This window comes from Hyla sarda, chromosome 6 (assembly GCF_029499605.1).
Source record: "Hyla sarda isolate aHylSar1 chromosome 6, aHylSar1.hap1, whole genome shotgun sequence".
NCBI lineage: Eukaryota > Metazoa > Chordata > Amphibia > Anura > Hylidae > Hyla > Hyla sarda.
The window spans coordinates 238,332,630-238,345,045 of record NC_079194.1 but is presented as its reverse complement, the minus strand read 5'-3'; the positions used below and the strand labels follow the sequence as shown (position 1 = coordinate 238,345,045).

Genomic DNA, 12,416 nt, shown 5'->3' with positions numbered 1-12,416 from the left:
AATAATAATAATAATAATGTGTGTATGTGCTGTTGGTAACACAGCTGTGAAGCCTACTGTACATACATTTTATTTTTTTTCCCACACAGAAGCGTAGGGTAAAATTACCACTATTAGAATGCACCTGCTGTGTTTTGATAAACCCCACTGAACCCCTCCCCAGCCCCCCCCCCCCAAAAAAAAAGTGGCAAGTGGTTGTCTATGCAGAATTTGTATTATAGTTATGTGTGGCTTTACTGTATTTGAACTGAAAAGAGGAAAAATTACAATTCTAAAATGCTGCAAAAACAGCCGCTGACAATATTTGAAACCATCCATAGGCTGCATTTTCATATGCTGGTGAATACAAGCAGGCAAAACCATGCCCATGTGTTTATCAATGGCTAAGCAATGTGCCAGCATTATTGGCAACATCATGCAGCTTTTGGTGAATGCACAGTGGCATGGTTTCAGCTGCATGCGTTCACAAGCCTTTATGAACACAGCCTTTAAGACTTAAATGGGCATTGTCAGATACAAAAACTTTTTTTCTCAATCGGCTCCATTGGGGGAACACAGACCGTGGGTGTATGCTGCTGTCTCTAGGAGGTGTGACACTATGGTAATAAAAAAAAAAAAAAAAAGTCAGCTCCTCCCAGCAGGATATACCCGCCTTCAGGCTCTGAGCTAGTCAGTTTAAGCTTAGTGTCTAAAGGAGGTGGACATGGTCTGGGTTCTCCAGACCAGGTCTTCAGATTTTTTTTTTTCCTAGTATAGGGACGTGTTCGGTTTTATTTTTTTATTCCTTTTTTCTTTTCTGTTTTCATGTGGGGGCTCAGGGTCTCCGGTTCCCTGTTTCCCCATTGCTAGTAAGGGGGCACAGACATTGCGTATATGCGCTGTTCACCCCCCCTCGCCAACGGTCAGCGTCTGGGTTGGTACCTCATGGGTCCACGTCCCCCTATTTCTCTGCTTGCCTCGCTCGCGCATAGCAGCTAGGCGTGATGCAGGGACAAAAAGCTGACTGATGACTTCACTGTAGACTCCATTAGGTAAGTACCCCCCTTTTTCTCCATAGGTACGCACTCGCAACCTCTGGAGACCCCCTGTTTTTGGCCCACCTTCAAGTTATGGGGCTGGCTTATACAAGGGCTGCACTTTATTCTGGGGGAGCAGTGGCACCTGAGGGGGCATGTATTATGGGGCACATTACTTTATGGGGCATGTATTATGGGGCACTTTTATTTATGGTGTGTGTGTTTTGGTGCAACTACGTTTAGCGCCTTATATGCGGCTGTCGGCCGCGGCGCTGTTTTTGGGCCGGGCGCTCTCAGCACCGGCTTACTTTCGTTTTGCCGGCAGCGCCTTATACGCGTCTGACAAGCCGCGGCGCTGCTACGAGCCGGGCGCTTCAGCGCCGGCTTACTTTCACTTTCGCCGGCCGTCTCTGCTGACGTTTAGGCCGCCCGCTCTATTCCCCCGAGCGCATATGCAGCTAGACATGGCGCTCGGGACAAGGAGCGGGCGCCATGACAGTTCTTCTCGGCCGGTCTGTAGCTCCGCCCACAGGGCTGGGAGCTCTCAGAGGCGCAAAGCAGCCTCCAATCAGCGCCATTGGCGCAATTTTCAGTGTGAAGGGGTCTGTTACTGTGTGCCTTGCTTCAGGCACGCCCCTCCCTTCCTATTGGCTGGCCGCTTCAGTCACTCTGCACAGAGCGAGTTCTCCTCACTGCAGCTGACAGGGGACACAGACTAGGGTGAGAAAGTTCCTGTCTCCTTTTTTCCCACATTATGTCCGTACCCAGGGCTCCCTCTAAACAGAAACCTGGAACTTCAGTGACTTATTATATCTGTAAGCACTGTAATACAAAGATGTCTGGCTCTGCTGAGCCCACTTGCCCTGCCTGCTCCACTGCTCCCCCTGATGCCCCTTCGGGCCCGGTGGGTTCAGCCGCTCCTCCAGCCTGGGTTTCTTACCTGACCCAGTATATGGCTGACTTGACCCAAGTCTCCCGTTCGGTGGCTGAGGCCTCCCGGGAAGTGGTGTCCGCCTTGAAGGGGTCTTCCCTGCGCAGGACCTCAGAGGGCTCGCTCCTCATCTCCTCATACTTCATGCTCTCACAAGCGTGCTAGGGGTGCCTCGTCTGACTCTTCCATTGAGTCTTCAGATAGATGTGGGCGTCCCCCCCCCCCATCATCTGGGCACAAACGTTGCTCCTCCAGAGGACGTTTTCGGAGTCGACGCTCTGTCACGCCAGAGCCGCGTACCTGGTCTGAGTCGCCCCCCTCCAGGACTGCCTCTACTCATTCACATTCCCCTGGTGAACTGGTGGACGAGGCTTCTGACTCAGAGGACCGCTCAGACTTAATTGCAACGGTGAACTCATTGTTGACAGCCATAAGAGACACCTTTCACTTGGAGGACCTAGGATCTTCGAATGGCAATCCAGGAGTATCCCTTCATCGTTCTAAGCCAGCACCTCAAAGGTTCAGCTCTCATGCTGACTTTGACGACATTCTGGAATCCGCATGGAAACATCCAGACAAGAGGTTCCCGGGAATCAAGACAATTCAAGAACGTTATCCATTTGACAAGGACTTTGTCGCTAAGGTGGTTTCCCCTCCCTCAGTGGATCCACCAATCTCCTGTACCTCTAAGGCGACTACACTGCCTCTGGCAGATGCTGCTGCCTTCAATCCCACGGACAAGAAGGTAGAATCTTTAGCGAAGTTCGCGTCTGAAGCAGCTGGCTCTTCTCTTCTTCCCATCTTCGCCTCGACATGGGTGTCCAAGGCCCTGTCGGAGTGGTGCCAAAAGCTCCATCAGGATATCTTAGCGGGATCCCCCCAGAGGAGGATCTATCTGCTCTGACTCTCCAATGTGCTAAAGCTGGGGACTTTCTGTGCGCAGCTTCCATGCAGTCAGCCCGTTGTTCTGCCTTTGCTGTGGGTCACCTAGCGGCTCTCCGCCGCTCTATGTGGCTTAAAGCTTGGAATGCAGATGCAGCTTCCAAAAGGTCTCTCACTGAGCTTCCCTTTACGGGTGGCCGTCTTTTTGGCAAACGCCTTGATGAGATTATCTCTGAGACAACGGGAGGTAAGAGTTCCTTGTTACCTCAAAATAAGTACTTTTCCTTTCGGTCCTTTCGGACCTCTGGCCCCAGTAAAGGGTCCGGGCAGGCGCCCTCTTGGGACAAGAAGGCTCCCTCGTTCCAGGCATGCCCGTCTTGGAAGTAGAACTCCAACCGGTCCGGCCGTTTTGTGCCCAAAATGGGCAACCGCAAACCCACTTCTGCATGAACCCGCGGTTTCTTTTCGGGTGGGAGGTCATCTCTTGTTTTTCCGAGACATCTGGACCTCACACATTCAGGACTCTTGGGTCAGGGACGTGGTGTCCAACGGTTACCGGATCGAATTCACCGGATCGCTTTTTTCAATCCCGGGCCCCCTGGTCTCCTCCTCTGGCGAAGCAGTTTCGAGCGGCTCTCCAGTCTGCTTCTCCAGGGGGTTATCGTCACCCGTTCCTCCAGGGGAATGTTTTCTGGGTTTTTATTCAAATCTTTTTGTGTTTCCCAGAAAGGACGGTTCTGTGCGACCAATCCTAGACCTAAAGCTGCTCAACAGTCACCTTCTCATCCGCCACTTCAGAATGGAATCTCTCCGTTCGGTGGTGGCGTCCCTGGAACAAGGAGAGTTCCTTTCATCGGTGGACATTAAGGATGCCTACCTCCATGTGCCAATATTTCCGGGCCATCATCGGTACCTCTGCTTTGCGGTTCCGGAGGGGCACTTTAAATTCGTAGCCCTCCCCTTTGGTCTAGCCACGGCTCCTCGGGTCTTTACAAAGATCCTTGCGCCAATGATGGGCCTATTACGGTCGAGGGGAATCTCGGTGATACCATATCTGGACGACCTTCTCATCAAGGCTCCAACCAGAGCCCAGACTCTGGAGAATCTGGACGTCACTCTCCACACTCTGACTCGCTTCTGGTGGATGGTCCAACAGGGACAAGTCAGTTCTCTGTCCTACCCAGTCTCTAACCTTTCTGGGACTTTGATTCGACATGGCCTCTGCCCGAATTTGTCTTCCGCCGGACAAACGTCTGGCGCTTCGGTCGGGGGTCCCGCTCCCTTCTGACCCAGGTATCAGTCTCCATCCGTACTTGTATGGAAGTCCTGGGTCGTGTGGTGGCAACTATGGAGGCTGTACCCTTTGCCAAGTTTCATTACCGTCCCCTTCAACTGGCGATTTCTCTCTCGATAGAACAGGTCTCCTCTGTCCCTCGATCGTCAGATTGTTCTCCCTCGCAGGGTCCGTCAGTCTCTGCTCTGGTGGCTCCGCTCCCCCCTTCTTCTCCAAGGGCAGTCGTTTCTTCCCCTTCACTGGCAGGTTGTTACAACGAATGCCAGCTTGTCGGGCTGGGGCGGCGTGTTCGGGGATTGGACGGTTCAGGGACTCTGGTCTTTTGTCTTCATTGGGAGTCCCGTCCTGTCAGTGTTCAGTCGGACAACGCCACGGCGTACATAAATCGACAGGGCGGCACTCGCAGCTCGGCAGCCATGGCCGAGGTGACCAAGATTCTCACCTGGGCGGAGAACAAGGTTCCGGCCATTTCGGCGGTTCACATTCCAGGAGTGCTCAACTGGGAAGGGGACTTCCTCAGTCAGTCCTCACCCGACCCCGGCGAGTGGTCTCTTCATCCGTAGGTCTTCGCGCAGCTCTGCAACCTCTGGGGCATTCCGGACATGAACCTCTTCGCGTCCCGGCACAATCGGAAGATCCTTCCTTCCGTTTGTGTCAAAGTCCCAGGACCCTCAGGCTCTGGCCGTGGACGCCCTAGTGATTCCTTGGGCGGGGTTTGCCCTACCCTATCTGTTCCCTCCTATTCCGCTCCTTCCCAGGGTGCTGAGGAAGCTCAAGGCAGAGGACGTCCCCGCCATTCTGGTAGCTCCAGATTGGCCCCGAAGGTCGTGGTATGCCGACGTAGTCAGGCTCGTGAACTACGCTCCTCTGCATCTTCTGCTCCGCCCGGACCTACTCTCTCAGGGTCCTCTTTGCCACCCCAATTTACAGTCGCTGCATTTGACGGCGTGGCGGTTCTCTTCCCAAGTCTTTCACACCATGCTCAAGGCTCGTAAGCCCTCCTCCGCAAGAATTTACCACCGTACTTGGCGGTCTTATTTTCGTTGGTGTGAAGCTCAGGATTTCTCCCCGGTAACCTTCTCGGTTCCCCGTCTTCTCTCCTTTTTGCAGTCCGGGTTGGAACTGGAGTTGTCTCTCAGTTCCCTTAAAGGTCAGGTTTCGGCCCTTGCTGTTCTTTTCCAGCGGCCCCTGGCTTCTAATTCTCATGTCCGGACCTTCCTGCAAGGAGTGGCGCACGCTGTTCCTCCTTATCTGTCACCCTCTCCCCCTTGGGACTTGCATTTGGTTCTGAGTGCCCTCCAGGGTGCACCCTTTGAACCCCTTAGAGAAGTGTCTCTCCACCTCCTTTCTTGGAAAGTGGCGTTTCTTGTTGCGATCACCTCCATCCAGAGGGTGTCTGAACTGGCAGCTCTTTCCTGCCGTTCTCCGTTTCTGGTGATCCACCAGGACAAGGTAGTTTTCTGGCCAGATCCTTCCTTTTTGCGTAAGGTGGTCTCGGCCTTTCATCTCAATGAGGACATTGTCCTCCCATCCTTTTGTCCTGCTCCTTCTCATCCTAAGGAGCGCTTATTACACAAGCTGGATGTAGTTCGGGCTGTTCGGTCTTATCTCTCCATCACTTCTTCGTTTCGTCAGTGTGATTCCTTTTTTCGTCCTTACGGAAGGTCGTCGCTAGGGACAACCTGCTTCCAAGGCCACCATTTCTCAGTGGATTCGGTCGGCCATTTCGGAAGCCTATCGCTGTAAGGGGAAGATTCCTCCTTTCAGGGTTGTGACTCATTCTACCTGTTCTGTTGGGGCATCCTGGGCTCTCCAGAATAGAGCCTCGGCCTCGCAGATTTGCAAGGCGGCTACTTGGTCGTCTTTGCGCACTTTCTCGAGGTTTTACAGAGTTCATACTTTCGCATCGGATGATGCTAGTCTGGGTCGTAAAGTGTTGCAGGCGGCAGTGGATCGGCCGTCCGCCTGATTATTTATCTGCCCACCCAAGGGACGGCTTTGGTACGTCCCACGGTTTGTGTCCCCCAATGGAGCCGATAGAGAAAAGGATATTTTAGTTTATTTACCGGAAAATCTTTTTCTCGAAGGATCCATTGGGGGACACAGCTCCCGCCCTTTTTGGGATTTTCATTTGGTTCTCTGTCCGAGGGGGTGTTCAGTTATGTATTTTTCTTTTGGTTCTCGGACAGTTTGGGGTTTTTCTTTGACCTGTTGGTCTCTTCCTATTGCTCTGGAACTTAAACTGACTAGCTTAGAGCCTGAAGGTGGGTATATCCTGCTGGGAGGAGCTGACTTTTTTTTTTATTTTTTTTAATTACCATAGTATCACACCTCCTAGAGACAGCAGCATACACCCACGGTCTGTCTCCCCCAATGGATCCTTCGAGAAAGAGATTTTACGGTAAGTAAACAAAAATCTCCTTTTATATGTTGGACATCTTGGCAAAACATTAACCTTTCTAGTATACTTAATATGAATTTGATTTCCTTTTTATAGAAATCATTGCTTTGTCCAAGCTGAAGCACAGGCATGGACAAAGTCCAGTAAGTGAGGGTGGGCTAGTACTCCTCTGTGCTCTCCTGTCCTGTGAAGCTGTGCTTCAGCTTGGACAAAGCAATGATTTATAGAAATCATATAGCATAGAAGAGACACAGTTACCCGCACTCACCGCTAGACTTAAGCCAGCCGACTCCTCTGGAACCGGTGACATCCATGTGAGCAATTGAAGCAGACACTATGCAGAGGCCTCTGAGCGCCCTGCATTGTGTCTGGAACCGGTGACAACCGTGTGAGCAGTTGAAGCAAAGGAGTTGGCTGGCTGAAGCCTAGCGGTGAGTGCGGGTAACCATGTCCCTTCTATGCTATTTGTATTTAGTGACAAAGTTCTTTCTGGTTCTCAGCACCGCCGGATCTGCACGTTTAATACTTTGGTCCCCCGCTGTGATAGAGGTACCACAGCCCAGTGATCCTGATAACTTTGTAGCAATTGTGCCAGTATTGTTGTTTTTATAGAAGTCATGGCTTATAAAAAAGGAAATAAAATCTTCTTATGAATTATGTTAGAAATTTCCTCACATAAGTGGTACAGCACAAAGCACTTCACCGGACAACTTCTTTTAAGAATATAAAATGTTTATTACTTAACAATTTCATTGAAACAGCAGCAGGAGAGCAGAGGGATCCGTGGGCGAGTAACAGGTAGCGGCTCTAACACATGGCTTTCACTTAGTCTGGGCCTAACGTGCTTTTGTGCTGTACCACTTATGTGTGGATCATGTGCATACTTCTTACGTAAGCACCTCATAGAGAATATTTCTGCAAGTGAAACCGTAGAGGAGTGTTTGCTGTATCGAAGCTTTATATTTAAATGGTCTTTGGTGCCAGGTTATTGCCTTTTGTTGGATACTTTTATATTGGTTAATGTTTTGCCAAGATGTACAACATATAAAAACTTTTTGTATCTTACAGTGCCCTTTTAAAGAAGAACTTGAACGTTTTTTTTTTTTTTTTTTTTTCCTCCTATATGCCTGGTCTGTAGAAATACAAATCTATGACTTGCCTTCTGCTGGATCAATCATACTGTGCTCAGCTAGTTGCTGGTCACTGCTATACCCCCGCTTCAGCCGGTGATAAGCTGACCGGCAGTGTGTCATATGACTAGGACAAACTCTGAATGAATGTAAAAGATTTTTTACCTGTGTAAGGCTGGGTTTTCACTTGGCAGTTTTATTTTTTATTTTTTTTTGTTTGTTTGTTTTCTTGTGTTTTTCTTTTATTATTTATTTTTATTGCCACTGCAGTTTTTGAGCGAAAGCCAGAAGTGGATCCAGCAGAATGTTTTTGTTTCCCATTAGGTCAGAAGGAGGACAGCGGTACGGATACATGGGACACTTGACAAGAATCGCAAATTGTATAGTCCACAGCATTGAAAAGGGGCCAAACAGTACATTAGCACAACAACTTATTAAAGGTATATCCCTACCTACTTATGTTGGCCCTTGTTAGCATATTTTATAGAATTCTGAACTCCTATGTAGAGACGCTTAATATGTGGACTATGCAAATTCTATACTATCCAATTCATTTGAGTTGTTGTGGACATTTTAACATATTATCCTTATTGTTTATAATAAAGAGTAACTAATTGCAGGGCTAAAATAAATAACCTAGCAAAAAAGCAAAGATTATAACAATAAATGAAAACAGACTGCTGCAGAGGGGGCTGAGAGGACCCTGCCCATGAGGGCTTACAATGTACAAGATTCCGATGTTCAGTTATTCACTTGGTATTTGCTTTTCTTTTCATGTGATGACATGGGAGATTTATCCCTTTCCTCTACCTTACAGAACTGCCAACTGAAGCTCAGGAAAAATGGGAGACTTTCTGTACAAGCTCCTTAGGAGAAACAAACAAGAGGAACACTGTAGACCTAGTAAGTTTCTGCATGGTTTTTATAACAGGATTTCCACAAAATAGATCTTATGTGCAGATGTGTTAGGGCTTCATGCAAATACAGGAAAACATACAAATGGGAAAATGTTGGATATTTTACTTTGCCTAAATACTTTCACAAAACAGCAAACTAGCCAGACTTAGTATTTTGTTACCTGGATGTTCTTATCCTCCACTCTCCAGATAACCTTATGTTAACAAGGATGTCAGCACATACTTAATGGGGTTTCTTGGGCAAAAATGATTGATGGTCGTTGGTAGGCTTGTCTGGTGAACCGGAGCCCACCTGCAGTGAACAGCCAACTGCTTTCAGCCTCATTCACTGAAGATCAAAACTAGAAGACCACCAATAATGTGTCTAGGGTACGGCTGGGCAGTATACCGGTTCATATAGGATACCGTTTTTTTTTTCTGTTCTCAGACTATGAATTTTGCCCCATACCGCTATACCGGTGGGGCCCCTCCCCCCCCACCCATGAATGAATTACAGAGCCCACGGCTCCGCTCTGTCAGGGAAGAGCAGGATGACACTCCTCATCCCCGCTCCCCCTGCAGTTTCAGGCCGGCTCCTCTCTGCAATCAGAGCCAGGGGAAAGCGCAGAAACTGCATCCTCTGGCTCTGATGTTTCCCGGAGCCGGCTCCCTGCTCCAGTCCACCTCTCCCCTCTCTTCGCCTACTTCAGGGAGTGTTCATAACAAGCGCCCGCTCCCCTTGGTCCTGCGGCGTAAGGCAGAGCATTGCGCCGCATTTCTTCTAGTTCTGGCACCCGCTCATTTAGTGCACGTCGCAGGACCGAGGGGAACGAGCGCTTCGGGGGCGGACAGACCGCCTGTGAGGGGGCCCGCTGATCTTTGAAAGAGTCAGTGGCCGTGGCGCATAATAGCGCAGTGGGCACTTTAGATCAAAATTTCAAATTCCCTCCTGGCGGAAGCGTCGGCATCCTGCGCTGAACGCTTCCGCCAGAGAGGATCCCGCGCCCACGTTCAAATTATGTCATAAATATAGACAATATATTCAATTTCTGGTCTCATGCAAACTCTGAATGCTGCCAGCACTAGGAGGTAGAACCCCCTTAGTGGCCATAAAGTCAGAAAAAAAATTATAAATTGTGAAAATGTTATATTGAAGTATTTTAGACATTGTTATCAATAAAAGAACTTAAGTTAACTTTCATATGATAAAGAACCTTCATAGATATCTATTTAAATGGACACTATTTTCTTTTCTATTAAGAAAGTTTATGCAGAGCAGCTTGTTAATATGTTGCTTGGTCAGGTGGCAAATGAAGGAGCTGCTTTGCATATTCTTCCCATAATTCCCAGTGAAGTGCTAAATGGCTAAAAATTCTCCACACACCTTGCACTCTTCAAGTAGAATAGATACGCCTTGAATGTTTCTATCCAGGGCATTATGTACTGCCAGGAGAGGTGAATATTATGTGTTAAATCTTCCCAAGCTGTAACTCTGCCCTCAATAGCCATAATGATATCTTTCTGTGCAGGTGCAGCATAATAACATTTGTGAATACACGACTATGTGGGACATCTTAGTGTAGTTAGCATGTTGGCAAACCCCACAAATCTGTGTGAATGTTACCTTATGGCTTCTGTGCTTTTTGTTCTCCCCGTTAGGTAACAACGCGGCACATCCACTCCTCTAGTGATGATGAAATAGAGTTTAAGGATCCAGGATTCTCACAAGATTCTTCCATACAGCAGGTTAGCACAGATGTTACGTTTCATGAATTTTAGACTCTTCCCCTGTATTTGCTTCAAATACACAGCTGAGGGTATCCCCTGAAAGAGTGTGTATTTTATATTTTGCTACAGTAGGTCAGTACCATCCCCAAGTTTAGTGCTAGTAGAAATTCATGTATTGCTCTACATCAAGGAAGTAGCCAAACCATTTCATGATACTCTACAACATTGTACGATTTAATTCTTTCCCATTTACTTGGCCATCCAAGTATTTCAACCTGTACACAATGTGTCTGTGGATGATGCTGAGTGACATGTATGGTCCCACATCTTGCATTTCGGGGTTGCAGCTAGGCCACAGCAACCTATCTTCTGTAGTGAATTACAAACACTTAGTCTGTAGCGATGTAGTGTGCTGAGTGTCATTCCAAGCAGCACTGTGGTATAGTTGTTACACTCTAACTCTGCCTGTTGCTGCAGATCTCGAAGTACTATAGGCTGAGGGGTCATGAATTGGTGTTTGCCAAACATTTAAAGGATTACTCAACTACTCCAGCATTCGGAATATTTTGTTCCGAACGCTGGGGGGGTTGTTTGTGCTGTCATGGCCACGCCCCCTTGTGACACCAGCGCCCCTCAATGCTGCCCCGCCCCTCCCATTGACTTGCATTGAGGTGGCCTGACATCATGACCCCTGCAGCCCGCACCCGGCGTTCGGAACAGAATGTTCCGAACGCTGGGGCAGTGGAGTACCCCTTTAAGTAACTCATTTACTGGGCATTTTCTGTGTTGCTTGCAATAACACACAGTCTGCTTTTAAAATATCCTCATTATATGTACCATCTAGAGAAGAAACCTAATGAATAGTTTTTTTTTGAGGAGCAGTCTAGAATATATGTTATACCACTGTTGTTGGTCCTGGGTTTGCCAGGCCTTTTCTGATTATCAGATGCAACAAATGACGTCCAATTTTATTGACCAGTTTGGCTTCAATGATGAGAAGTTCGCTGACCAAGATGACATTGGGAAGTGAGTATGATTGACACTTAAACATCTGGTTTTGGGGTCTGATAAGGAACAGCTCTGGCCTCTTTCTTGCTTCTGCACCAGTTTGTGCATTTACTAATCATTGTGTGATAAATCGATGTGTGGGTCTTGAACACCTGCCTTAATGATGCCAAAACTAGCTGCACAGCTCTTAACCAGACTAATATTGTGTATTCCTTAAATCCTGCCACCTTTTCTTCATTGCCACAGGTTCTGTGATTGAGTAGATGGTGGAGGGTATTTTCCTTTCTTAAGTGTTCTTATGCTGGTGCAGTCATGAGGTTTTAATCAAAACATGTCAAATTTACATGCATTTTATTTGAGGCTTCCATCTTCACTTAAGCTTTTAAGTATATATTTAGAAACTGCATACATTGTACAATCTTAATGTGAGCCTAAAGCTCTGTTACTCTTTGTGCTCTGTTGAATGTTATTTCACACATTATTTTGTGCATGCAACTCTTCTGTTACAGTGTTTCATTTGACCGTGTCTCGGACATAAACTTCTCTCTCAATGCAAATGAAAGCGTAAGTAGAGGCTCTAGTTATCATAAGATCTGTTCATTGTCACATTTATACTTATAAAACAAAATGGAGCCAGAAATGTTTTCCAACTCTAGTCTTTGTTTTTTGTCATAATGTCTCATGGGGAGACTAGTGAATGTATGCAAACTGTCTCTCTCCTATGGGAAGAAACGCATCTCTAGTGCCACCTATGGATAGTATCACTTAGAGTATCTGTCAGTAAGTACTCTGATTCCCTGATAACTCTCCCTGACTGATGCTGAGAAGCACTCTGCCCCTTCCCCCTCCCCCCCAAAAAAATCAGACCCTTTCTGTGCCCTGAACCGCTATTCACTGCTTGTGCCGACTGTGATGCTGTAATGGGGCGATCCCCGGCAGGTACAACGTCATCTAAAGCCCTGCCAGGGATCAATTTCCCCCTTACTCATCTATGCTGCACGCTGTCTCGGGTATCGCGCATATATGAGCCAGCCCCTGGCATGGCAAGCAGCTACTAAATCCCCTCCCCTCTGTTTAAGCAATGCACGTGCTATACAAAGAGGAAGATCGGAGGAAAGACTTGGCGTGTT

At 47.9% G+C, this 12,416-nt stretch overlaps 1 protein-coding gene across 7 annotated transcripts in view; it reads left to right on the top strand.

Moving 5' to 3' along the window:
- The window catches only part of PPP6R3 (protein phosphatase 6 regulatory subunit 3), a 136,407-nt gene that overhangs the window by 77,703 nt on the left and 46,288 nt on the right, over positions 1 to 12,416 (top strand). For 3 of the 7 annotated variants that reach the window (XM_056526731.1, XM_056526728.1, XM_056526729.1), the window contains 5 exons: positions 7,979 to 8,094; positions 8,472 to 8,557; positions 10,210 to 10,296; positions 11,207 to 11,304; positions 11,796 to 11,850. In XM_056526731.1, the coding sequence (XP_056382706.1) occupies positions 7,979 to 8,094; positions 8,472 to 8,557; positions 10,210 to 10,296; positions 11,207 to 11,304; positions 11,796 to 11,850 (442 nt within the window). The remainder of the gene's footprint in view (positions 1 to 7,978; positions 8,095 to 8,471; positions 8,558 to 10,209; positions 10,297 to 11,206; positions 11,305 to 11,795; positions 11,851 to 12,416) is intronic. The other 4 variants (XM_056526732.1, XM_056526733.1, XM_056526730.1 and 1 more) reach the window with 2 other exon arrangements.